At 44.4% G+C, this 27,866-nt stretch overlaps 2 protein-coding genes across 2 annotated transcripts; one reads left to right on the forward strand and one right to left on the reverse strand.

Moving 5' to 3' along the window:
• The first annotated feature begins 32 nt into the window (after window positions 1-32).
• Window positions 33-10,682, forward strand: LOC120028638 (phenylalanine--tRNA ligase beta subunit-like). The gene is made up of 16 exons (XM_038973852.1): window positions 33-160; window positions 669-724; window positions 832-986; window positions 1,128-1,200; window positions 2,511-2,626; window positions 3,106-3,256; window positions 3,377-3,485; window positions 4,999-5,131; window positions 5,325-5,376; window positions 5,520-5,581; window positions 6,595-6,802; window positions 6,898-6,978; window positions 7,107-7,199; window positions 7,446-7,563; window positions 7,794-7,946; window positions 9,738-10,682. Exons 1-16 carry the CDS (start codon window positions 103-105, stop codon window positions 9,887-9,889), a joined length of 1,770 nt encoding a protein of 589 aa, XP_038829780.1. The 5' UTR covers window positions 33-102; the 3' UTR covers window positions 9,890-10,682.
• A 772-nt stretch (window positions 10,683-11,454) lies between these two features.
• sgpp2 (sphingosine-1-phosphate phosphatase 2) lies at window positions 11,455-26,047 on the reverse strand. The gene is made up of 5 exons (XM_038973686.1): window positions 25,796-26,047; window positions 18,705-18,866; window positions 14,364-14,543; window positions 12,539-12,628; window positions 11,455-12,000 (listed from the first exon to the last, which is right to left on the reverse strand). The coding sequence occupies exons 1-5, from the start codon at window positions 26,045-26,047 to the stop codon at window positions 11,455-11,457; spliced, it is 1,230 nt and encodes a 409-aa protein (XP_038829614.1).
• Window positions 26,048-27,866: the final 1,819 nt, after the last annotated feature.

The raw sequence follows: 27,866 nt of genomic DNA on the forward strand, positions 1-27,866 counted from the left end.
CAATAATTCAGGCTGGCATTATCTCGGACAGCTACAGCTGGCTTCGGTGGGTCCTTCAGTCTTGGAGGAAAGATTAGTAGCTAGCGGTTAGTCGTGGTCAACATGCCGACTGTCAGTGTCAAAAGGGATCTTCTGTTTCATGCATTGGGCAGAACATACAGTAAGAAATGTTACTTACCTTTTTAAGTAATATATATTCAGTAAATTGTAGAATTAGAACTTTTAACTAGTTTCTGCGTTGTATTTTCAGACAGAAGGTACCTATATATATATATAGCGAGATAGCTGCCTAAGTTAGCTACTGTGGCTACCTAGCTAAGACAGTGGCTGATGCCGTGGCAATAACAGCATATCACGCTTTTTTTGTGGGTTGTTTAACAACAAATCACATATGTTACATACAAAACGGCATATACTCTGTCTCTACTGAATAGTGATTGAAAACATGATTTGATAGTTGACAGAACTGATGATGCTTGTTATTTCACGACGATTGCATCATTTCCCTATCCAGACCTATCCTACCCTGCTAAGTTACTGTACTGAACACCACATAGCTACGTCCATTTAACTAGTAAAATCTTATTTAAATTAAGAATGGAGGTGGGACCATAATATACGAATTATTCCAACATATTAAAATGCTATTTTCTTTCCCTTCATTTCAGCTGATGAAGAATTTGATGAGTTGTGTTTTGAGTTTGGGCTGGAGCTCGATGAGATTGTGAGTAGAAGACAGTGAGGATGAACCTCAGCCATATCCAATTGTTTGTGTGATATCCCAAAAACAATACATTGGTTAACTATTCTCCCCCTAACCCTGTCCTTCAGACCTCAGAGAAGGACATCATCAGTCGTGAGCAGGGGGACACCAAGGCAGAGGGGGCGTCTGATGTGATTCTGTATAAGATCGATGTCCCAGCTAACCGCTATGACCTTCTGTGTCTGGAAGGGCTGGTCAGGGGCCTGCAGGTCTTCAAGCAGAAGTATGTAAACACATCTATATGGAGAATTGTGTGCTTAAACATGACTTTTACATTGCCAAAGTACTTCAGCTTGTGCTGCTTTATTGTGTGTGTTGTGTGTTCAGCTGTGTATTGACATGTCCATGTGTGTCTGCGCTCCAGGATGGAAGCCCCTCGCTACAGGCGTGTGAGTCCAGCCAGCAGTGAGCCTCAGAGGCTGGTCATCACAGAGGAGGTGGGTGGAAAACACGGACCAGACTCGGTTTAATGACCTGGGTTTGGGGCAGAGTGTAGGGTTGGGTCATTTGATCATCACAGAGGAAGGGAGGGAACATCAAATCAAACTTTATTTGTCACTTGCGCCGAATGCAAAGCAGTGTGACAAAAACAACACGGAGTTAAACATAAACAAACATACAGTCAATAACACAAAATAAAATAAAATCGAAAAATCTATGTACAGTGTGTGCAAATGTAGGGAGGTAGGCAAGAATAACAATAACGAGGCTATATACAGGGGGCACCGGTACTGAGTCAGTGTGCGGGGGTACAGGCTAGTTGAGGTACTCTGTACATGTAGGTGGTGGCGAAGTGACTATCCATAGGTAACAAACGAACAGCGAGTAGTAGCAGTGTACAAAAGGGATTTTATGAATTGTTCAGCAGTCTTATGGCTTGGGGGTAGAAGCTGTTGAGGAGCCTTTTGGGCCTAGACTTGGCGCTCCGGTACCACTTGCCGTGCGGTAGCAGAGAAAACAGTCTATAACTTGGGTGACTGGAGTCTCTGACAATTTTATGGGCTTTCCTCTGACACTGCTTATTAAATAGGTCCTGGATGGCAGGAAGCTTGGCCCCAGTGATGTACCGCACTACCCTCTAGCGCCTTGTGGTCAGATGCCGAGCAGTTGCCATACCAGGCGGTTATGCAACCGGTCAGGATGCTCTCGATGGTGCAGCTGTAGAACCTTTTGAGGATCTGGGGACCCATGCCAAATCTTTTCAGTCTCCTGAGGGGGTACTGAAAAGGTTTTGTCGTGCCCTCTTCATGACTGTCTTGGTATGTTTGGACCATGAGAGTTCGTTGGTGATGTGGACACCAAGGAACTTGAAACTCTCGACCCGCTCCACTACAGCCCTGTCGATGTTAATGGGGGCCTGTTTGGCCTGCCTTTTCCTGTAGTCCACAATCAGCTCCTTTATCTTGCTCACATTGGAGCATACTCTCTGTTTACTGACCTGATTTCGGGCAGAGTGTAGGGTTGTGTTCATTTGGTTGTGGGGAAGGGGGAAACATGGAGTGGACTGTTTACTGACCTGGGTTTGGGGCAGAGGGTTAGGTTGGGTCATACATCTTGTCATGAATGAACCACCACAGCAGTCCTTTGTGACAAGATGATGAATTAAGATATTGAGCTGTTGATGATTTCCTCTACATTTGTTGAGGCTGTGCAAAGGAGGGTTTGTGTTGGAAGTAAGATATAGTTTTTAGAGATGAATGAGATAATCCTGACCGACTGTGGGTGCCCCTGTTTGTGCCTGTCGTAGACAACTGTTGTGCGACCCCACGCTGTGGCTGCAGTCCTGAGGAACATCACCTTCACACAGGAACGCTACGACAGCTTTATCGAACTACAGGAAAAACTCCATCAGAACGTCTGTAGGTTAGTCAGACACCTAACACATCTCTACCTTCACAGAAAAATATATACAACACACACAAGTTTGACCAACTCAGTGGCCTTGAGGTTAGTGTCTGCCCTTAGATTGGAATGTTGGGGGTTCGGTCCTTGTTTGAGTCATACCAAAGACTGATGGCTCTATGCTTGGATTGTGGGTAAGGCCCTGCGACAGTTTAGCATCCAATTGGTGTACTTGTACATCAAGCTGCCTTGCTCTACAAAAAACAGGAGATAGGCTCCTGACCCTATGGGCCATTCTGGCTCGGACAAGGCTTACTTATTACACACACAATTTCACCTCTGCATATTTATTGTCAATGTTTTGGTCAGAGACCTTTTTCAATACCATGCCTCATACTTCAGTGATGTCTTTCAGTGTGTTCTTCTCTGGTAGTCTCTGAGATATTGTCTCAGTGGATGTTGTGACAGTGTGTGAATTGACTGTAATCTGTGCTCTGTAGGAAAAGGACTCTGGTTGCCATCGGCACCCATGACCTGGACACCATTTCAGGCCCCTTCACCTACACAGCCAAACCACCTGGTGACATCCGCTTCAAACCTCTCAACCAGGCAAAGGAGTACACCGCACAGGAACTCATGATTCTCTACAAGGTGAGCAGGGATTGGCTACAGAGATCATGAACCTCTAACATGAGTTGTGATTGTGTATGGCTAGAGATCTTTTATTTCTGTCATCCAATCTTTCAATTTGTTTGTATTTCTCCCTCTCAGACAGACAGCCACTTGCGACACTATCTACACATCATTGAAGACGAGGCTGTATATCCTGTCATCTATGACAGCAACGGCATTGTACTGTCTATGCCTCCAATCATCAATGGTGAGGACACACACATACAGTGCATTTGGAAAGTATTCAAACCCCTTGACTTTTTACCCATTTTGTTACGTTACAGCCTTATTCTAAAATTGATTAAATTGTTTGTTTTCTCTCATCAATCTACACACAATACCCCATAATGACAAAGCAAAAACTGATTTTTAGAAATGTTAGCAAATGTATTAAAAATAAAAAACCTAAATCACATTTACATTTACATAAGTATTCAGACCCTTTACTCAGTACTTTGTTGAAGCACCTTTGGCAGTGATTACAGCCTCGAGTCTTCTTGGGTATGACGCTACAAGCTTCGTACGCCTGTATTTGGGGAGTTTCTCCCATTCTTCTCTGCAGATTCTCTCAAGCTCTGTCAGGTTGGATGGGGAGCGTCACTGCACAGCTATTTTCAGGTCTCTCCAGAGATGTTCGATTGGTTTCAAGTCTGTGCTCTGGCTGGGCCACTGAAGGACATTCAGAGACTTGTCCCGAAGCCACCCCTGCGTTGTCTTGGCTGTATGTTTAGGGTCGTTGTCCCGTTGGAAGGTGAACCTTCGCCCCCAGTCTGAGGTTCTGAGCGCTCTAGAGCAGGTTTTCATCAAGGATCTCTCTGTACTTAACTATTTTAGTCTTTCCCTCAATCCTGATTAGTCTCCCAGTCCCTGCCGCTGAAAAACATCCCCACAGCATGATGCTGCCACCACAATGCTTCACCGTTGGGATGGTGCCAGGTTTCCTCCAGACGTGACGCTTGGCATTCAGGCCGAAGAGTTCAATCTTGGTTTCTGAGTCCTTTAGGTGCCTTTTGGCAAAGTGAACATTGGGTTCTTTGTCACCTCCCTGACCAAGGCCCTTCTCCCCTGATTGCTCAGTTTGGCCGGGCAGCCATCTAGGAAGCGTCTTAGTGGTTCCAAACTTCTTCCATTTAAAAATGATGAAGGCCGCTCTCTTCTTTGACCTTCAGTGGTACCCATCCCCAGATCTGTGCCTGGACACAATCCTGTCTCTGGGCTCTACGGACAATTCCTTTGACCTCATGGCTTGGTTTTTGCTCTGACATGCACTGTCAACTGTGGGACCTTATAGACAGGTGTGTGCCCTTCCAAACCATGCCCAATTAATTGAATTTACAACAGGTGGACTCCAATCAAGTTGTAGAAACATCTTAAGGATGATCAATGGAAACAGAATGCACTTGAGCTCCATTTCGAGTCTCATAGCCAAGGGTCTGAATACTTATGGAAATAAGTTATTTCTGTTTATTTTTAATACATTATCAAATATGTCTAAACCTGTTTTTTCTTTGTCATTATGGGGTATTGTGTGTAGATTGATGAGGAAAAACACTTGAATACATTTTAGAATTAAGCTGTAATGTAACAAAGTGGAAAAAGTCGAGGGGTCTGAATACTTTCCGTATGGACTGTATATGCCAAAACGATTAACCTCGTAGACTTCCAATATTGATTTACCCATGGTATGTTGTAGATACTGTTCTGTGTCTGTTGTTTTTTAGGGGACCATTCCAAAATCTCCTTGAATACAAAGAATGTTTTTATCGAGTGCACAGCCACTGATCTTACCAAGGCAAAAATTGTGTTGGACATGATGGTGACGATGTTCTGCGAGTATTGTGAAGAGCCTTTCACGTGAGTCCAGGCAACAGCTGTTTAGATTTCTATGATTGAAATACCTAATATGTTATTGTGTGTAAAATAAGACCATGAATTAGTAGGAATCTGTTATAGTTGGAATCTGTTATAGTAATAAGAAGTTCCTTTGCCCTGCCCCACTTTAAAAGACTCCTCTTGACCTATCTCACGTTCTGTCGCTCTCTCTCAGGGTAGAGGAGGCTGAGGTGGTGTACCCAGACGGAAGGACCTGTCAGTACCCGGTACTGTATCCCCTCACCATCACCCTGCAGTCTGTTTCCTTTTGTGGGAAAATATATTAGAACCCACTGGTCAATATGTACATTCTGATTATCCCCAATCTATTTGTAACCCTCAACCTTTCTGCTATACCATGTGACCTCAGGAGCTGGCTTACAGGAAGGAAACTCTGTCGGCCGACTTCATCAACCGCAAAGTTGGCATCAGGTAACAAAGTGGCTTGAAATAATATCCAACCTTGTTCGTGTAGAGCTACCCTCCTGTAGGGTTTCACTCCAACCTTGTTCGTGTAGAGCTACCCTCCTGTAGGTTTCAACTCTAACCCTGTTCCTGTAGAGCTACCCTCCTGTAGGTTTTAACTCCAACCCTAATCTAGCGCATCTGATTCAATAATTAGCTTGTTGATCAGCTGAATCAGGTTAATTACAACTGGGGTTTGAGTTATAACCTACAGGAGGGTAGCTTTCCAGGAACAGGGTTGGAGTTATAACCTACAGGAGGGTAGCTTTCCAGGAACAGGGTTGGAGTTATAACCTACAGGAGGGTAGCTTTCCAGGAACAGGGTTGGAGTTATAACCTACAGGAGGGTAGCTTTCCAGGAACAGGGTTGGAGTTATAACGAACAGGGTTAGTGTTATAACCTACAGGAGGGTAGCTTTCCAGGAACAGGGTTGGAGTTATAACCTACAGGAGGGTGGCTCTCCAGGAACAGGGTTGGAGTTATAACCTACAGGAGGGTAGCTTTCCAGGAACAGGGTTGGAGTTATAACCTACAGGAGGGTAGCTCTCAGGAACAGGGTTGGAGTTATAACCTACAGGAGGGTAGCTCTCCAGGAACACAGTTGGAGTTATAACCTACAGGAGGGTAGCTCTCCAGGAACAGGGTTGGAGTTATAACCTACAGGAGGGTGGCTCTCCAGGAACAGGGTTGGAGTTATAACCTACAGGAGGGTAGCTCTCCAGGAACAGGGTTGGAGACCTCTCCTCTAAATGCTAAGCAGAATGCTACCAAAATCCTTACATTTACATGACTCTCTTATCCAGAGAGTCTTACATGAGCAATTAGGGTTAAGTGCTTTATCAATGAATTTTTTAATAATCACCTAGTCGGCTTTGGGATTCAAACCATCGACCTTTCAGTTACTGACCCAATGTTCTTAACCGCTAGGCTACCTGCCGATGTTTAACGTTTGTAATGCTTTAACGTTTGTAATCCCCAGTGAGTCGACTGAGCATATCGCTCAACTGTTGACCAAGATGTGCTTGCGCTCAGAGGTCATGAGTGACGGCGAACAGATCGAGGTGGAGATCCCGCCCACGCGCTCTGACGTCATCCACGCCTGTGACATCATGGAGGACGCCGCCATGGCATACGGTTTCAACAATATTCCCCGCACCACGCCGCGCACATATACCGTAGCCAATCAGGTGAGGTTGATTGGTTGTTGACTGGAGCTGCTGGTTGGGTGCTATTAAGTGGTGAGGTCTTATTTTCCCTCTCCTCATGACTGTTGTGTTTTTAGCTCCCACTTAATAAGCTGTCAGAGCTACTGAGACAGGACCTGGCTGCTGCTGGATTCACGGAGGCCCTCACCTTCGCCCTGGTAATGACCACACTCTCTACCTTTGTGGACCCCAAGAAGAGTAGTTGCTGCTTCTGCAAAATCTAATGGGGATCCAAATAAATAAACACACACACATTTTCATGTGTTGTATCTGTCTTCCTGTGCAGTGTTCTCAGGAGGACATAGCTGACAAGCTGTTGAAGAACATCTCAGAGACCAGAGCATGTCACATCTCCAACCCCAAGACAGCTGAGTTCCAGGTGGACCACCATTACCCTACATTAATCATGTCTCTCTGATAACATTATAAACTGCCCCCCTTTGGTCTTTGAATGATCTCGTACAGTTGCTATACACTACAGCCATTTTGAAGTTAAACAGTTGACTGGATTCTTTCACCCTCTATTGATGTGAGGGTTTTTCTCCACTAGAGGGTGCTGTGTGACTGGGTGGGTGTGTCAGAGGCTGTTGGTGGTGTTAACAGCAGTGCTCGTCTTCTCCACCAGGTGGCGCGCACCACCCTGCTCTCAGGCCTGCTGAAGACTGTTGCTGCCAACAGGAAGATGCCTCTGCCTCTGAGGCTGTTTGAGATTTCAGACGTGGTGCTCAAGGATGAAACCAAAGGTGTGTTTTTGTACGGGTGTGACCTAAGTATTCATAATAGACAGTATTCATGGATATGTGTTTAAGTAATGTCATTGTATGCCTGCCTATCCAATTTCTTTATTAGGACAAACATTAATTTACATATTGATTCCCTCATACTCAAGAATACACACACTGTCATTATCCATTTTTAAAGACATCCTACATTATATCCTGATGCCTACGTTGTCCTCTGCTCTCCCTCTCAGACGTGGGGGCCAGGAACAACCGTCGCCTTTGTGCTGTCTACTACAACAAGAGTCCGGGGTTTGAGGTGATCCACGGTCTGATGGACAGGGTCATGCAGCTGCTGGAGGTCAAACCAGGCCAGGGCAATGGCTACCACATCCAGGCTGCTGACGGTAAAACAACTAGGGAGCCATCTCAGTGGTTTAAACTGGACTCTGTTTCTTTCAATGGCAACTGATTGGTGAAAGCTCTGGATAGGTTTTCAGTTTTCACCATGGTGCTTTCAACTGACGTGTCAAACCAGTCCAACTAGCCTCCCGAGTGGCGCAGCGGTCTAAGGCACTGCATCGCAGTGTTGTGGCGTCACTACAGCCTGGGGTTCGATCTTGTGGCTGGTCATCTGCAAGCTGATTTCGGTCATCAGTTGAACGGCGTTTCCTCAGACACATTGGTGCGGCTGGCTTCCGGGTTAAGCGAGCGGGTGTTAAGCAGCGTGGTTTGGCGGGTCATGTTTCAGAGGACACATGACTCAACCTTCGCCTCTCCCGAGCCCGTTGGGGAGTTGCAGCGATGAGACCAGATCAGAACAGGATGTCACGAAATTGGGGAGAAAAAAATTCATAACAAGCTTGTCCAACTCAGTGGTCATAAAGGAAAGGAGGCAAGGAAGTGGTATAAAACTAAAACCCATATCATGGTTTCACAGTTCACACCTATCCTCAAGCTACAGTACAGCTGTGGCTGTATTTCCAGTGGAAATGATTCTAGGGGGTATTTTGTTCACTAGTGAAGTGAATGTTTTCCCATTGCACTCATGAAACTTGTTCCACAAATCAGTGTTTTTATGAGCTGTGGGTTCTGCAGGGCTCAATTAGCTCCAATCCCTCCCATCTCTGTGTCTCTCACTCCACCTCACTTAACTCGCCACAGGATGTGCGTCTCCTGTCACAATCTGTGGGGAAATCGATGGGCTCAAGGACCACAGAAAGAGAGGGATGAGGAGGGGGTGAAGAGGGAGTGCAGGGGTGTGGAGGATAGAGAAACGGGGAGATGGAGGGTAAGAGAGCGTGTCGTCAGCAGTGGGAGTCAGACTGCATGTGAGTCACGTCTGCTGCTGCTGCAGTGCGCCTCCCTGGGTTTACAGGGCGATCCATGGGCATTTAGACTGCCTGAAACAAACACTCACAGCTACAGAAAACACGTAGACTGTCACATTTACACACTATTATGCAGAGAGAGAGCGAGAGCTGTCAGTTGTCTCACTCATAGCCATGCGGTGTAGGGCTGAGTGGTTAGGGAGTTAGCGGAAGGAGAGCAGATGCCCACGTTTCACTTAACAACTGTGTCAAATTCAGCCCTTCCCATTCACTGTTAAAGGCATGCTGTACCCTCCTGACTGTCTGGTTAGTGTTGACCTTGGCTCAGTGAGAATGAATCTGAAGAGGGTTTTCACGGTTGGTGGAATAGGTTGTCACTTGTCAGGCTGGCTGTCTGGCTATTAGTGTAGCATTTTTAATGACTGGTTGTCATGGTGCTGCCCTGGAAGACACACACACACAGATCATGCAGAGATTTTTCTGTTGCTAGTTATGAGTAAGTATCTGAACGGTGGCTCAGGAGTACATTAGCTTTTAGGAGCAAAGCAGTGTGGGAAGAACTGAAGCACCATGGGAGCAGAGAACAGAACAGCATTGTAACATGTCTGTGGAACTGGAGTTATGGCAACCCTGAGCCTAGCTGGTCTCTTCCTTGAACAAGCTCTAGCAGTCAGTGTTTTAAAAAACAAATCAATGAGTTGTCTCTCACATCTGAGAATAGTTCTGTCTCGTTTTGGCTTGATCTTAGGTGTCTCGTCTGTGTAGAAACATTTATTCAGAGACTACATTTTTGATGTTTATTTTCAGTGGACCACTGAGATCCTCTCCTTCCTTACCACCCCCTCTGTTTCCCCTCTTTTCTTTCAGATTCCACCTTCTTCCCTGGTCGCTGTGCTGAGATCTTTGCGCGCGGGAAGAGCATAGGACGCCTCGGGGTCCTTCACCCTGATGTCATCAACCGCTTTGAGCTCACCATGCCATGCTCCGCCCTGGACATCGACATCGAGCCCTTCCTGTGATGTCACACGCAGACACACGCCTGAACCTGTAACACCACCAAACTCATCTACTCATGCTCAGTCCATCTCAACACAGGCTTTCCCAGCTCCAGCAGAGTACAGCCCAACCTGCCGCAGCTGAGCTCACATTTTCACGCAAATCTCCCATTGACATCACATTGCAAGCTTGAGATATGTGCGAAAGTAAGGATTCGGCCCCAAATTAATTGTTCAGTTTATATCATGCGTGGTATTTCTGTTGACAAATGTACAACAGTGTATGAAGTAACCATAGAAATTGTAGGCTGGTATATACAAAAGATGTGGCTGTATTTTTATCTCCATGGTAATTAAAGTGAATATGAGATGTCAGCCTGTGACTGTCCTGTGTTTCTGAATTCATCTCAGTCCTGTGTTTCTGAATTCATCTCAGTCCTGCATCATTTGAGCTTTAACCAATATGCTGTACTATACCATTTAAAGACATTACTCTGAGCAATTGTATCGATTCAGGTCATTTACATTTTAAAGGTTTGTCATACAGCGTATAGGCCTAATGCACTGTATGAGTGTAAATAACAGGAAGCCGCAAAGCTGTGGTTCAACAGGTTTCCTTGTGGTGTGTCCAACTGGTATGGTCTTGTTCGGTGGGTTAATGGTCCTGGGCGGAGCTTCATCTACTTGATACAACAGGACATGAACTCTGACATACGATACAGTACTGTAACTGCAGGTGTTGCTTAGGTCTGTTTCCGTGTGATGGTGAGGAAGTCAGAAAGGCAAGTAACACGTTAAATAAAATCAGTGTAATATTGAGTCTTCATTTGTCTTCAGGATTTCAAAGTTACATGATGTGTGAAAAATATAGAATCAATGTCAGATGTATTAAAGATGTAAATGTCAGAACATTCTTACACAACACTTGAATGATGACAGGATCCTATAATGTTTTATATATACACTACCGTTCAAAAGTTTGGGGTCACTTAGAAATGTCCTTGTTTTTGAAAGTAAAGCACATTTTTTGTCCATTAAAATAACATCTAATTGATTAGAAATACAGTGTAGACATTGTTCATGTTGTAAATGACTATTGTAGCTGGAAACGGCAGATTTTTAATGGAATATCTACATAGGCGGACAGAGGCCCATTATCAGCGACCAGCACTCCTGTGTTCCAATGGCACGTTGTGTTAGCTAATCCAAGTTGATCATTTTAAAAGGCTAATTAACATTAGAAAACCCGTTTGCAATTATGTTAGCACAGCTGAAAACTTGTTCTGATTAAAGAAGCAATTAAACTGGCCTTCTTTAGACTAGTTGAGTATCATCAGCATTTGTGGGTTTGATTACAGGCTCAAAATGGCTAGAAACAAAGACCTTTCTTCTGAAACTCGTCAGTCTATTCTTGATCTGAGAAATGAAGGTTATTCCATGTGAGAAATTGCCAAGAAACTGAAGATCTCGTACAACGCTGTGTACTACTCCCTTCACAGAAACTGTTTGATACTGTTTTCTAATTTCTAAGTGACCCCAAACTTTTGAATGGTAGCGTATATATTTTAACAGTTCATAAAAGTATTGGGTCATAGCAGTCCCAGTACTATGAACAGTCTATTGACCAGAATAGAGTGGACCAGGCCTATAGATGTATAGGTGGTGAATTTATACGGCACCTCGATCTCCTTCCTTCTCCTGGCGTCTATGTCTTTGACTGACACTCCATACCAGGAGCACAGCACCCACAGACTGGCTGTCTTCATTATCTGTCGAGTCGCCACCAACGCCACGACACCCACCACAAAGCGGGAGCTGGCCAGGGCTAAGCCACCCAGTGTCAGTGCTGGCAGGGGTATGGGTAGCACCCCCTGGGGCTCAAATGTCTCCCCCAGCCTCTCATTTACCCAGTAGCCCACAGAACAGCCTGCACCCACCCCCAGGATGGTGGTGGTGTCCCCCCGCGTGGTGGTGTAATGGTCCAGCTCAGGGTAGGTGTAGCTCAGGAAGAGAGCCAGTACCAATGCCCCGACGGGGGAGAGTGGGGAGGTGAGCTGGAGCCGGTCGAAGGTTTCCCAGTATGGATAGGTGACCAACATTAATGTGGCTGAGATTAGAGCACCACAGATCACGTCCTGAAACCAGCAGGGAGTGGGAGTATATACATACATGTATGTTATACATTTTTGTAACTGCTTAGACAGATCTATTCATAGTTGATTGAAGGGTGATGTGGTCTTTATGGTGATGAAGTGCTAGTCTGAGTCAGAGGAGGCTGGTGGGAATAGCAATAAGAGGACAGCCTCATTGGAATGGAATTAATGGAACAGTCATACATGTGGTTTCTATATGTTTGATACCGTTCCATTTCTTTCTTTCCAGACATTACAATGAGCCTGTCCTCCTATAGCTCCTCTCACCAGCATCCTCTGGTCAGAGTGTTGCTCTGGAACCTCCGTTATCTCATATTTACTCCAAAAACTCTTTACAGGTCATAATGAACTACTTATTCTTATGTAAAGGCATGATGAGTGTCAAAGTGAAAGGCAGGTCCCCCTAGCTAAGAGTGCCAGCCAGACATACAGTATGAATAATACATCCTGCATTGGGTCTGAATGTTTTATACAGTACTTTTTACAGTACTGTCGGGGCAGAGCAGCAGAAGAGACTTACCAGAGCGGAATGCATGCCTGTGTACAGACGACTCAGACACACCAACACAGACAGCACCACCGCCACAAGCAGACCCACTTCAAACTGGAACTGTGGACAGAAAATAGAGGTACACACAAATCACGCTCTGACAACCTTAATCGGGGAGGACAGGCTTGTGGTAATGGCTGGAGTGGAATCGTATCAAACACGGTTTCTATGTTTCTGATAACATTCCATTCTCTCCATTCTTCCCCTCAGCAGCCTCCACTGATTCAGACGTGGGTACACACGTGTGTGAGTGCACACACACTACTACAAAATACACAACATTCTGATAAGAGACTCTCTGATACTCTGATAAATGATGGATATGATCTGAAAACCTCATCAGCTTGGGACTGTCAGACTAGATGGTGAAAGAAAGAAACTCCCAACATCTCCCTAAGACAACTACATCTTCTATCTGTCATCCATCTACATCCCACCAAAGACAATTACATCTTCTATCTGTCAACCATCTACATCCCCATAAGACAACTACATCTTCTATCTGTCATCCATCTATTCTGCCACTTTGACATGCCTTAAAGACATCCTCTGTTTTTGCTCAACTGTCTCTGTCCATCTCCCCTTCCCTCTCCATCCTTTTATATCATTTACCCATTTGTGTTTTTGTTTCCCTCCATTTCAATGACAGTGAAGAGAACCTATGTCATGTGTATTCATTGACCTCCTTTTCCCCTCCCTCCCTCCCTGCTTCTCTCTCTGTTTCCTGTGTCTGTTCCTTTCCCTTGCAGTTGGGGGGCCTTTCAGAAGAAGTTAATGAAGAATGGACTCTGAATGGACACAAAGGATGTTGGGATGGAGGGGCCACTGTGATTGACTGTCCTGACCTTTCACCCCTCAGAACCTGAGAGATCGCCTCAGGCCATTCAGACCACTAAACATCTATAGCTATGTACCCTCTCAGAAACAGAAACTAAGTCACCACATGCATAGCTATGCATGCTCTCTCAGAAACAATGTCACCACTGCAGTACACTACCACTGTATCTGAGGCTGGTGTTGTTTGAGTAGCTGGTTGATTGATTGTTCTGTGTGAGACAGAGAGAGAAGAGAGAGAGGAGAGAGAGAGAGAAGAGAGTGAAGAAAGAGAGAAGAGAGAGAGAGAGAGAGAGAGAGAGAGAGAGAGAGAGAGAGAGAGAGAGAGAGAGAGAGAGAGAGAGAGAGAGAGATTGACAGTCATTTACTCTAGTCTATCAGAGGAACAAAGCAGCTGTGTGGGTGTGTCTGATGGTGACTGTTGGTGCCTGATGGTGAATGATGGTGACTGACCACTCCGCCCCTCCCAGCACATTGCCAGGAAGGGCAGTCAGGGTCAGGACTTAGGGACTCAGGAGAGACAAGCCCCCTGAACAGAGATGCTTACACCTATTTCAGGTCCTTCAAATCTGCATACACTGAAGGTCTAGAGGCAAGTCGTTTTTTTTTTTCAGACAAGGCTGTACAGAGTCCGGCAAACTACACTGAACAAAAATATAAATGCAACATTAAAGTGTTGGTCCCATGTTTCATGACCTGAAATAAAAAATCCCTGAAATTTTCCATACGCACAAAAAGCTTATTTCTCTCAAATATTGTGCACAAATGTGTTTACATCCCTGCTAGTGAGCATTGTAGGGAATAACTATGTTGGCACCAAACTCTCCATATTTATTTTACATCTATAGTTCTGTACAGGCCTGGTCCCAGGGGAGTGAGCAAGTGATGAGTCTCTCCCAAGACTGAGTAGCAGAAGCTTGGCAGGGGACCCAAGAGGCTCAGGGTGCTGCATGGGCCTCACTTGAACCCTGGAAGGGGCGCTGAGGAGTAGGGTGAAGAAGATGGCGGTGGTGGCCATGACGTGGGTGGAGGGAAGGCCATACTCAGCGTCCACACGCTTCTCCAGCTTCACCACTGGGGGCGATAGAGGACGTGGCAGCTTCAGCACATCCTTCAGGGCCTGGCCGATGTACATAACCATCTGGAGGAGAGAATGAGAAGAGAGAAGAGGAGGAGAAAAGGAGGGCAGAGGAGAGGACAGGACAGGAAAAGAGGAGGCGGAGAGGAGGGTAAATCTTAATAATGGCTTTACAAATACATTTGATTGATTGGATGGAACTCTACACTTTTACTGTGACAGAATAAATCAAAAACATTCTAATGTATGAAGCTAACCTGATTGTTCAATGCTCCATTAAGAATGGCCACACAGTATCCTATAAATAAGTAATCATTCAGTCTGTAGCAACCAGTTTGCAAGAAGATGCAAGACACACTTCTATAAACGGAGCACAGTCTGCAGTTGCCCAGTAACACAATCTACTTTAAGAATCAAATACAGCCGTAAGCTAAGCTGCTGACACAGTCTCTTCGGTTGATGGTGACTGTCTCTACACCTACAGGAACACAGACACACTCCACTTAGGCCCAGTACACACTCAGGTTCTTTGACAATGGTTGTGAAACAACTGATATTTTAGTGATACAGAGTTGTACATCAGTTGTGCAACCTGAGTACACACTGACTGTCTACTACACATCCTTAGGAGACGGTGCAAGTGGGACACGGGGGCTGCCCCTCCACCCTGGTTAGAGTTGTATTTAGCTCTGCCTTTTATATTTAATGAGAGAGAGAGAGAGAGAGAGAGAGAGAGAGAGAGAGAGAGAGAGAGAGAGAGAGAGAGAGAGAGAGACAGAGACAGAGACAGAGAGAGAGAGAGAGAGAGAGAGAGAGAGAGAGAGAGAGAGAGAGAGAGAGAAAGGGGGTAGGAAGGAGTATGCGAGCGACAGAAAGAAAGATATAGAGGTGGTGACTATTCCTATTAACAGGATGGGGACACTATAATCAGTGAGTGTTTCAGTAACCATGGTCTATGAGAGATAAAACTGCCTACAGGCTTCTTATCCTCATGGTTAACATAGCAGCCAGAGATTAATACTGAAAGAGAGCAGGAATAGACGAGGAAGAGGGAGGGAGGGAGGGAGGGAGGGAGGGAGGGAGGGAGGGGGGGAGGGAGGGAGGGAAGAGAGTCACTATCACTTTAGCAATCAGCCGCTTGTTCCCTCGGAAGAAATACTGTCCCTGATCCTACTGCCTCCAAGACATGGGCACCATTTACTCTGCCTCCACCCCAATGGACATTTATTTATTCATCACTGCTACAGTTATGAAATATATAGTGCTATTTCTGTTTATATTGTTGTTGTTTTTTATGACAATTTTTATTATTTTATTTCACTTGGTCCTGCATGTTGGAGCTCGGAGCCTAAGATTTTCACTGTACCCTGCAATCACACCTGCAACTCTGCACATGTGACTATTAAACACACTGAATCTGAATCTGAATAATATCGTACCCTGCCCTTGTTAACAGTCCACCGATCATATCAATCTCACTGGTACTGTCCTCAGATCAACCTATACAGTGGGCCAACACATCAGGCTCTTTGTGTGGGCCACATCAAAGGACTGGCCAGGCACCATCACATGAAGAGATGAGTTACAGATGATCCAGGTCGTGAACAGATAGCAGCAGTGCAGATTTAGCTGAATGAATGAGAGTATTGATCGGACCCAGTGTCACTCTGGACTTTGATCAACATGGGAGGGTGGTGGGAAAGGAGAAATGGTCTGTTTCCCTTCAGAATCTGATATATTATGCATGAAAGTATATATTTATTAATGCCGCGTAGTTACAGGGTTAAAACAGAAACCACTCAAAGGGTAACAGTTTAGGCATTGATTATGAGGGGTTGAGGTTAGGGCTATGGTTTGGGGAAGGCTTAAAACAACATAATAAAAAACAACTATCATGAATTGACAGCTTGCCAGAGCATTGTAAACTTGGTGGTGCAGTTGTCTAAGCTGTGTACTCCATGTCTGAGCATCACAAGTTCATGTCTGAGCATCACAAGTTCATGTCTGAGCATCACAAGTTCATGTCTGAGCATCACAAGTTCATGTCTGAGCATCACAAGTTCATGTCTGAGCATCACAAGTTCATGTCTGAGCATTACAAGTTCATGTCTGAGCATCACAAGTCCATGTCTGAGCATCACAAGTTCATGTCTGAGCATCACAAGTTCATGTCTGAGCATCACAAGTTCATGTCTGAGCATCACAAGTTCATGTCTGAGCATCACAAGTTCATGTCTGAGCATCACAAGTTCATGTCTGAGCATTACAAGTTCATGTCTGAGCATCACAAGTCCATGTCTGAGCATCACAAGTTCATGTCTGAGCATCACAAGTTCATGTCTGAGCATCACAAGTTCATGTCTGAGCATCACAAGTTCATGTCTGAGCATCACAAGTTCATGCCCAGTGCTGGGCAATTGTTTTGTTTTTTTTTGGGGGGGGGGGGGGGGGGGGGTTCGTCAAGGAAGGCATATCAACATTCTGGGGACCTTTTCAAATGTCCGAAATCAAAGTTTATTTCTAGTGATCGGACTGGTTACAGGGGGAGAACACATACAGTAGTTGGTTTGAGTATGTAATAGAGTATGTAATAGTATGTAGTAAATGCTATGGTAAGTCTTGTCAATACAGCATGCTTCAGGAAGAGGACCAGAGTGGAGAGGGTCACAGTCTGTAATTCAGTGGTGTTAGTTATGATCATTAAGAAAATATGTGTGTTACCCTGTAATAAGGTGCGTGTTGTGATCAACGAGAGGTGTGTGTGTGTGTGTGTGTGTGTGTGTGTGTGTGTGTGTGTGTGTGTGTGTGTGTGTGTGTGTGTGTGTGTGTGTGTGTGTGTGTGTGTGTGTGTGTGTGTGTGTGTGTGTGTGTGTGTATAAGTGTGTGTGTGTGTATAAGTGGGTGCGTGTGCACGTGCTCGTGGTTACGTGCGTGCGTGAGCAAGCAAGCATGTGTGTTGGAGTTTACAGGTGGCTGGGTGTTCAGAGTTCTGGGGCAGAACATGGGCAGGTCGCTCAGAGGTCATACACCTGCACTGGAGGAAAGGACACACAGTGCACACAAACTCACTGCCACTCAAATCAGAGTGTGTATGTGTGCATGCGTGTGTGTGTTTGAGCTTCATGGTCAAAGCATACCTAGATGCAGGAACATGGATGATCTATGAGTATTAACGATTCATTATTAGATGTTTATAACTCAGTAATAAACAGTTATAACACTGGTTGAAATTGTGGGATTGTTAATTGGTGCTTGCCAAATAGTGAGTAATTTAAGGACCCTCCTGTTCTGTTCTATTGCCTGTCCCATCACCCTGTAGCACCAGTCCACTTGGCCCCTGTGGTCCCTGTGGCCTGGGGACATGGTGGTGTCAGAACCAGGTCAGAGAGGGGTAAGGGGGACAGGGATGAAAGGCTGGGTCAGAGAGGGGTAAGGGGGACAGGGATGAAAGGGTGGGTCAGAGAGGGGTAAGGTGGACAGGGATGAAACGCTGGGTCAGAGAGGGGTAAGGGGGACAGGGATGAAAGGCTGGGTCAGAGAGGGGTAAGGGGGACAGGGATGAAAGGCTGGGTCAGAGAGGGGTAAGGGGGACAGGGATGAAAGGCTGGGTCAGAGAGGGGTAAGGGGGACAGAGATGAAAGGCTAGGTCAGAGAGGGGTAAGGGGGACAGGGATGAAAGGCTAGGTCAGAGAGGGGTAAGGGGGACAGGGATGAAAGGCTGGGTCAGAGAGGGGTAAGGGGTGAGAGGAGGTGAGGGAGAAGGAGAAGAAGAGCTTCATTGTCTCATACACTCTCTCTCTTACACACATGATAAAACATGAGATTGTATGGGATGTTCAAGCAAGGCATCAGTCTGTGATGCTGCTTTGGTATACCATATCGGTGTGGGTATTTCCAGTTAAACATTTATTTTCTCTAATGAAACCGCAGGTGTGAATTTAATAGGTAGCAGTGGAAGAGAGAGAGAAAATCTTTATGTCTGGGAGGATGGTTTGAAGAGCAGAGAAGACTGTGTCTGCATCCGAAATGGCACCCCAATCCCTATACAGTGGGTCTTATGGGCCCTGGTCAAAAGTAGGGGCCTATATAGTCCACTTCTTTTGACCAGGTCACATAGGGCCCACTATATATGGAATATGGTTCCATTTGCTACCTTCTCTGTTCTTCAAACCATCCTTACTCACATAGATATTTTCACTCTTTTTGCAACCACAGGTGACTTACGGTCCAGATGTTGACAAGGCGTCTGCAGAGGAAGGGGTCCAGGTTCCAGTGTAAGCAAGGCGGGAAGGTGATGTAGAAGACCTCGTGACCCAGCCCGGCCGACACCAGGAACAGGAAGTATAGAAGCCGGTTCCTCACCTCATACTGGGGCCTAGCAGACACCTGTGGGTGGGTACAGAGCTAGTAGTCTCTCTAGACAAACAGGTTGCCTCCCACAATGTAAGATCAGGGATATCTGAGACTAGAAAAAGAGGGAAACCTTATTAATTACAGTAAACGGTTTATGCCACTCATTCACAGTGTAAAAGCAGAGTAGCCTACAGTATAATAAGAAAAAGGAGGCTCATTGCAGGTCATTGTCATTCCAATCATTTTCACTCCTCTGTAACCATATGCTGAACAAGATAACCACTTGTAGCCTCAAATGAACATATAGTGAAATTAACTATTTGTATATGGCCTTGGCTCAACCTGTATAACTTGTACAAGTTAGCAGGAGCAGACGCGTAATAGACCATGGAGCATTGTTATCAATTCCAACTTTTGGACAGGGTTGTCAGTTGAAGTCTTTATCTCACGAGTCACATGGATAGCCTATGAAACGCAATGAATGGCAGTTTACTTCTGATATCAATTTAGAAAAATATTTTGTCTTTTGGAAAATAATTTGACAAACATGTTTTAGGCACTTCCATTTCCGGCAGTCACCATCAGGACCGCCAATGTGTGATGAAGGGAAAAGAGAAACAGAGGCACGTCTGATCCAGTTGTGACATCGTCCTCATCCGCGCCAGCTTCATCATGATGGTGCCGACGAAGATGGCAGCATCGTGACTAGCTCTTAAGCAACTCTGCAGTATTTTGTTTGTTTATGTACTATTTTTTACATTATTAGCTCAAGAATTGTTTTGTGTCATACACACAGCCGGGAAGAACTATTGGATATTAGAGTGGCGATAACTCACCAGAACTTCCAGCATTACAACCAGGATTACGACTTCTCTGGAGCGGATCCCTTGTTTGCTCTCCCCAGAGCAATCGAACATATTACGGATGCTGACCCAAAACCACGCCGGAGAAGGAGAGGTACTCAAGGCAGTCTTCTGGTCCGATTTAGGAAGCCTGCACACCACCCACCGCTCCTGAGTATTTTACTCGCTAATGTCCAATCTCTGGATAATACAATTCATGAGCTCAAGGCGAGAGTTTTTTTTCAGAGAGACACCAGGGATTGTAACGTACTTCACGGAAACACGGCTTTCTCAAGATATACTGTCTGACACGGCTAAAACCAGTTGGTTTTTCAGTACATTGCGCCGACAGGAACAAACATCTCTCTGGGAAGCAGAAGGGTGGAGGTATATGCTTTATGATTAATCACTTATGGTGTAACTGTTCGCCTCCAAGTGGATAACACAAAGGCCCTCAAAGAACTTCACTGGACTTTATGCAAACTTGAATCCATATATCCTGAGGCTGCATTTATTGTAGCTGGGGATTTTGACCAAGCAAATTTTAGGAAAAGGCTCCCGAAATTCTATCAACATATTGATTGTTGTACTCGTGCTGCTAAATCCCTCGACCATTGTTATATTACCTTCCAGAATGCATATAACGCCCTCCCTCACCTGCCATTCAGCAAATCGGACCACAATTCCATCTTGCTCCTCCCCTCCTATAGGCAGAAGACTCAAACAGGAAGCACCCGTGGTGAGGACTATTCAATGCTGGTCTGACCAATTGGAATCTTCGCTTCAAGATTGTTTTGATCACGTGGACTGGGATATGTTCAGAGTAGCTTCAGAAAATAATATTGACACATATACCGATACAGTGAATGAGTTTATCAGGAAGTGCATTGGCGATGTTGTACCCACTGTGACTATTAAAACCTACCCCAATCAGAAACCATGGACAGATGGGAGCATTCGCGCAAAAACTGAAAGCGTGAACCACCGCATTTAACCAGGACAAGAAGACTGGGAATATGGAAGAATACACACAGTGTAGTTATTCCATCCGCAAAGCAATCAAGCAGGCTAAACGTCGGTATAGGGAAGAAGTTGAGTCCCAGTTCAACGGCTCAGACACGAGACATATGTGGCAGGTTCTACAGACAATCACGGATTATAAAGGGAAAACCAGCCATGTCGCGGACACCGACGTCTTTCTTCCGGACAGGCTGATAACCTTCTTCGCTCGATAATACAGTGCCACCGACGCAGCCCGCTATCAAGGACTGTGGGCTTGTCTTCATTGTGGCCGACGTGAGTAAGACATTTAAACGTGTCAACCCTTGCAAGGCTGATGGTATGATGGTATCCCTTGCCGTGTCCTCAGAGCATGCGCAGACCAGCTGTCTGGTGTGTTCACAGATATATTCAATCTCTCCCTATCCCAGTCTGTTGTCCCCACATGCTTCAAGATGACCACCATAGTCCCTGTACCTAAGAAAGCAAAGGTAACTGAACTAAATGACTATTGCCCAGTAGCACTCACTTCTGTCATCATTAAGTGCTTTGAGAGACTAGTCAAGGATCATATCACCTCCACCTTACCTGCCACCCTAGACCGTCTTCAATTTGCTTACCGCCCCAATAGATCCACAGACAATGCAATTGCCATCACACTGCACACTGCCCTATCCCATCTGGACAAGAGACATACATATGTAAGAATGCTGTTCATTGAGTATAGCTCACCATTCAACACCATAGTACCCTCCAAGCTCATCATCAAGCTCGAGGCCCTGAGTCTGAACCCCGCCCTGTGCAACTGGGTCCTGAACTTCCTGACAGGTCGCCCCCAGGTGGTGAAGGTAGGAAACAACACCTCCTCTTCGCTGAACCTCAAAACTGGGGCCCCACAAGGGTGCATGCTCAGCCCCCTTCTGCACTCCCTGTTCACCCATGACTGCGTGGCGAAGCACACCTCCAACTCAATCATCAAATTTGCAGACGACACAACAGTAGTAGGCTTGATTACCAACAATGATGAGACAGCCTGCAGGGAGGTGAGGGCTCTGGGAGTGTGGTGCCTGGAAAATAACCTCTCACTCAACGTCAACAAAACAAAGGAGATGATCGTGAACTTCAGGAAACAGCAGAGGGAGCACCCCCTATCCACATCAATGGGACCGCAGTGGAGAAGGTGGAAAGCTTCAAGTTCCTTCGCGTACACATCACTGACAAACTGAAATGGTCCACCCACACAGACAGTGAGGTGAAGAAGGCGCAACAGTGCCTCTTCAACCTCAGGAGGCTAAAGAAATGTGGCTTAAAACCTAAAACCCTTACAAACTTTTACAGATGCACAACCGAGAGCATCTTGTCAGGCTGTATCACCGCCTGGTACAGCAACTTCACCGCCCACAACTGCAAAGTTCTCCAGAGGGTGGTGCGGTCTGCCCAGTTCATTACCGGGGGCAAACTTCCCGCCCTCCAGGACACCTACAGCACCCGATGCCATAGGAAGGACAAAAAGATCATCAAGGATATCAACCACCCGAGCCACTGCCTGTTCACCCCGCTATCATCCAGAAGGCGAGGTCAGTACAGGTGCATCAAAGCTGGGACCGAGAGACTGAAAAACAGCTCCTATCTCAAGGTCATCAGACTGTTAAACAGCCATCACTAGCGGCTACCTATAGACATAGATTAGGAATCACTGGCCACTTTTAGAAATGGATCACTAGCCACTGTAATAATGTTTCCGGATCTAGCATTACTCATCTCATATGTATAAACTGTACTCCACACTATTCTACAGTATCTTAGTCATTTTAAATTGTGTTTACATATTGCATCATCCATTTCATATCTATATACTGTATTGTATTCTATACTACACCACTGATTGTTAAACAGCCATCTCCAGCACATCAGAGGCTGCTGCCTATAGACATAGATTAGGAATCCCTGGCCACTTTAAGGAAATGAAACACTAGCCACTTTAATAATGTCTCCGTATCTTGCATTGCTCATCTCATATGTATATACTGTATTCTATACTATGTCACTGTATCTTAGTCCAATGCCGCTCTGACATATATGCATATATATTCTTAATCCATTCTTTACTTAGATTTACGTGTTTTTTGGGGTATATGTTGTGAAACTGTTAGATATTACTGCACTGTCGGCGCTAGAAGCACAAGCATTTCGCTACACCCGCAATAACATCTGCTAAACACGTGTATGTGACCAATAAAATCTGATTTGATTTGAAGGCCTTCAGCGGTCCTCATCAGGTTGGAAATGCTTTCGATATTGAATGTCTGTTGTATCTAAGTTTAAAGTAGCTTAAACGAAATAATAGCCTAGGCTAAATGCTCAAGTCAGGTCATAGGCTATGTAGCCTATGTTACGTCCCATTTGAATAGCCTAACAAACACCCCAGAACAAACACGGATGTTGGGTTGTTTGTTTAGACTACTCATAGCCTACTTGGTTTCATTCTTCAAAACAAATGCAATGAATAAGACTGCAAAATACATTTTGACCATTGGATAATCAATCTGTAAGCAATCTCTACCTTCAATCAAAGAAAGCTGGACTAACAAGAAAAGCCTGTCGGAAGGTACAGGACCGCTGTCAGAACTAATCAGTTTCCATAGGGGGCACATATTTTTCATGGGACAATTTTTTTTAATGGGTTTTATAGTAAAGACATCTACATGATTAAGAGTCTATTGATGCACCTGTGCATCAATCTAAGTAACATAATACAAAAATCCCCATCAAAATATGTCAGTTTAAGCTCCAGATATTTGCATGGGCTGAGTCTCAATCCACTGCATCTGTATATGTCGGCCTTCCACATCTGCAGTGGAAGGTGGCCGAGCTACAGCGGTGTTTGTCAGACCATGAGACATCCCGAAAATTGGTCTTCTCGCAAAACTGTCTGTAGTGTTTTAACGGTTACAAATTAATATGACCACTCTGTGGAAAGATGAGACTCTCACGAACAAGATGGTGATCTCCATTTTTCTCTATGACCCCCACAAGCTCCATGGACTCGTCTAAAGGTAACCCGGTACCAGTTAAAAAATGTATGAAAGTATGGAGGTAGTTTTGTGCCAAATAAAAAAAGGGGTTAAATATGTGTCCAAAAAACATTAATATTTCCTGAGCTTTCTTATATCTCCTAGATATAAGGACAGACAATTAAAAAAAACTAATTTCTTATGGTTTCTTTTTTTTATGGTCTGTTTTGCCATTTATGAATGTGTTCTGTATTGCATTCTATTGGCTATAGTAGTAAAGGCCAAATTTAATATTTTATCAAATTATTTGTTAAAAAAAATGTTTATACCTACAGGGGTCCTAAAATTCAGAAAAAAAGAGCTAAATGATTCACCATCTTAAAACAGTTCAATATGTTAGCCTAGTAACGTGGCATGAACACAACCAGTCAATTTGTTTTCATCTGATTGTCAAACAAATCACTTTGTTTGTTTCAAGTTTGGGGAAGCTTACAATTTATTCTACCATTTCTACCAATCTGTGTGCCAGTTATGATTTTCATACATGCATTTTTGTTGATCCGGTTCATTTCACTAATAATGTTTTCATTTCTCAATATCATTATGACTTGGTTAATCATAAAATCTGAATTAATCTCTAAATTCAAATTTAACTACTGTGAGAGCACCAGCCCTTGCCATATGGACACATTGATACACCGTGATCCATTGGCAGCTAAAGAAATGAGTGCATGCATGGAACTCAGAGATAGCCTATAGACCAATGTAGCAGTAGGCCTATAACTTCCATGGTCAACAAAGTAAAAATACATAAAGCCGATAAATAAATAAAAATTAAAAATTAAAATCGCATTCATCTCTCTACTCCGGCTGTCTGCCTCCCTTTTCATCTTTCTTGACTTGAACTATCCCTAGTGAAGTGCAACATTGTATCAAATCAATCAACTGGGTCCTGCCCATTTGGGCTCATCAGATCATGATATTTTGCCACTTACACCGAGGCTTGGCAATTAGTCCACAAACATTTTCCTCCGCATTTCCCTTTTAAGCCTATTGGATGTGCTATTCAAAAAGTAAGTTATCTTCACAGGTTCTTCAAAAATAATTCCAGCATCCGAGCAGTGCACTGTGCACCCGCCAACTTTCCTTCAATTTGCATGGCTGAAAAACTATGTCAACGAAGAAAGCATCCGAGTGAGCAAAACAGCGCCCCTATGTCTTACAATATGTAACCCATGTATCTGATTCTGTCAGGCCAAAAAGAGTATGACATGCCATACTCTTTTTGATCAGACAGCATCAGATACATGGGCTAAACATTTTTTTTATTTTGTATTTATTTAACCTTTACTTAACTAGGCAAGTCAGTAAAGAACAAATTCTTATTTACAATGACAGCCAACCCTTGCCAAACCCGGACAGCGCTGGGACAATTGTGCGCCACCCTATGGAACTCCCAATCACAGCCTGATGTGATACAGCCTGGATTCGAACCAGGGACTGTAGTGATGCCTCTTGTACTAAGATGCTGTGCCTTAGACCACTGTGCCACTCGGGAGCAAACTGAGACAGAGGGTTGCAGTTTAGTTTGTTCGGATGCTTTATATGATTGATGAGTCCTTCTGTTGGTGTGCGTTTCAGTCATATCAATGGTCAATTTTAAATATTTTATTTGGATGGGCAAGGAGATATGGAATAGAGGCTATACCTCCCCAAGGCCAGCCCATAACGCCAGCCCTGGGAAGGTAGCCTATAGCCCACTGGGCACATACATCAATTCAAAATCTAGTTTTAATTTACATTTGGTTAAGTTGTCAACTAACGTGGATTAAAAATGTCAAATCTACAAAAAAATTATCGTGTCATTGGATTTACAGTAGGTTAAAAGTTAGGTGAAAAAATAAAAAATTATTTTACATTGATTACTTTTTAGTTTTTGCAAATCCAATCAGTTTTCCATGTTGATTCAACATCATCGCGTTACATTTTGGGGTTGAAATGACCTGGAAACAACATTGATTCAACCAGTTTTTGCCCAGTAGGAGCCTACATTCTTCTATTTCTTCAACTCAATAACTCAAACTCTCATAGAAAAGTTTACACTTACACCAACACTGTATCCATTTTCCTTGTGTTTGTCATTTGAGTTGCTGTCCTTTTCATTGGTAATAACGTGTCCATTACCGCACCGCAGTCGAGCAAGTTGGTGAGGTGCTTCCGCGTCTATGAGCGGCGTCTCCCGCGGAGGGTGCACCCAGTTTCCGTTCTGATGCGCGGCTTCGATGAGGAACAGACCGCATGCCCTCTGGAACTTGGCCACAAGCTCCGAACCATGCAGATATTTAAGCAATTTGAGCATCGCAACTCTCTCAATAGTAGCCTATGAGGTGTATGAGAACAGACAGACAGGTACAGACTAAGACAGAGCGCATTACCCACCCTTGGGCTCATCCCACACAGAGGTGTGTTTTCTGTGCGTGCAGGTGCGGTTTGACAGGTGTGTGTGGGATACGCCAGGAGCACCGAACTGTCATAAAGCCAGACAAATTCACCGACCTTTAGACTACGTGAAAAGATCAACCACTATTTTTGAAACCCTTATATTAACTTTTTTTAAAAAATTGTCAATGTATTCTAATAGTCTATAACAATCGGCCTATAATTTTGAGATAACTATGTAACCATGTAGCCTGTGTTTATCTGCAGGGCCTGCGTGTGTGGTGTGTGTGTGAGTGTGTGTGTGTTGTGTGTGTGTGTGAGTGCGTGTGTCTTTATTTTTTTCTTATTTTTAAGTATTTTGTTCAACATATAGCCTAATGAGGCCAAATGGGCTTAAGGTTATACTATATGCCTTTATTCAATAAGTGATATTGAACCTGAAGACTTAATGGGTCAAATAAAATAAGTATCTACTTTAGGCCTGATACAGAATAATAAGTCTGCAATATTTCCAAAACGGGATAAGCTGCAAGGTGCAAATTGCCTATGTCGGTTTAGGTTATAGTCTTTGCTAGGTAAAGCCCTCTTATCTCAGCTCACTGGTCACCATAGCAACACCCACCCACAGCACACGCTCCAGCAGGTATATTTCACACGCTCCAGCAGGTATATTTCACTGGTCACCCCCAAAGCCAAAACCCCCTTTGGCCACCATTCCTTCCAGTTCTCTGCTGCCAATGACTGGAACGAATTGTAAAAATCACTGAAGCTGGAGACATATCTCCCTCTCTAACTTTAAGCATCAGCTGTCAGAGCAGCTTACCGATCACTGTACCTGGACACAGCCAATCTGTAAAAAGCACACCCAACTACCTCATCCCCATATTGTTATTTATCTTTTTGCTCTTTTGCACCCCAGTATCTCTACTTGCACATCATCATCTGCACATCTATCACTCCAGTGTTAATGCTACATTGTAATTATATCGCCTCTGTGGCCTATTTATTGCCTTACCTCCCTAATCTTCTACATTTGCACACACTGTACATATATTTTTCTATTGTGTTATTGACAGTACCTTTGTTTATGTGTAACTCTGGGCTGTTGTTTTTGTTGCACTGCTTTGCTTTATCTTGGCCAGGTCGCAGTTGTAAATGAGAACTTGTTCTCAACTGGCCTACCTGGTTAAATAAAGGTTAAATATTTTAATTTTTTTAAGTAATATTATAATATCCTCCTGTTTGCGATTGTTTTAGTTTTTTTACATGACATAAGTGTTTGGGGCGAAATATAAACATGTTACCAAGAAAAAAATGTGAACAAATATTGTTATTTCTGTTTTATTGTAAGTGCAAAATTGTCCTCTGTAGTGGTCATTTTGACATACGTTACATTACAACACAGTTTCTAAACCAAGAGGCGCAACATCGCGAGGCTTCCGGAAATGCTTGGGAAACAGACCAAACAGAACAGGCCAGGGGTTTGAGAAGTCAATGGCGGAAGCGAACAATTCTTTCTTTGTTGTTAATTTTCTCGATCTCTAAAGGCACAACCTAGATTCGAGCCAATGTTTTAAGTAGTTGAACTCCAACATCGTGAAAGTGACAAACTGACACGTTTTCATTTTCGTCAAAACAACTTTATATTGAAGGCGTGCCTTTGATTTGACTGCTTGCACATGCGCAGTTTGGCGCGAGACGACCATTAGACCGGATGAAGTGTTTCTACGCATGACGTC

This window comes from Salvelinus namaycush, chromosome 34 (assembly GCF_016432855.1).
Source record: "Salvelinus namaycush isolate Seneca chromosome 34, SaNama_1.0, whole genome shotgun sequence".
Lineage (NCBI taxonomy): Eukaryota > Metazoa > Chordata > Actinopteri > Salmoniformes > Salmonidae > Salvelinus > Salvelinus namaycush.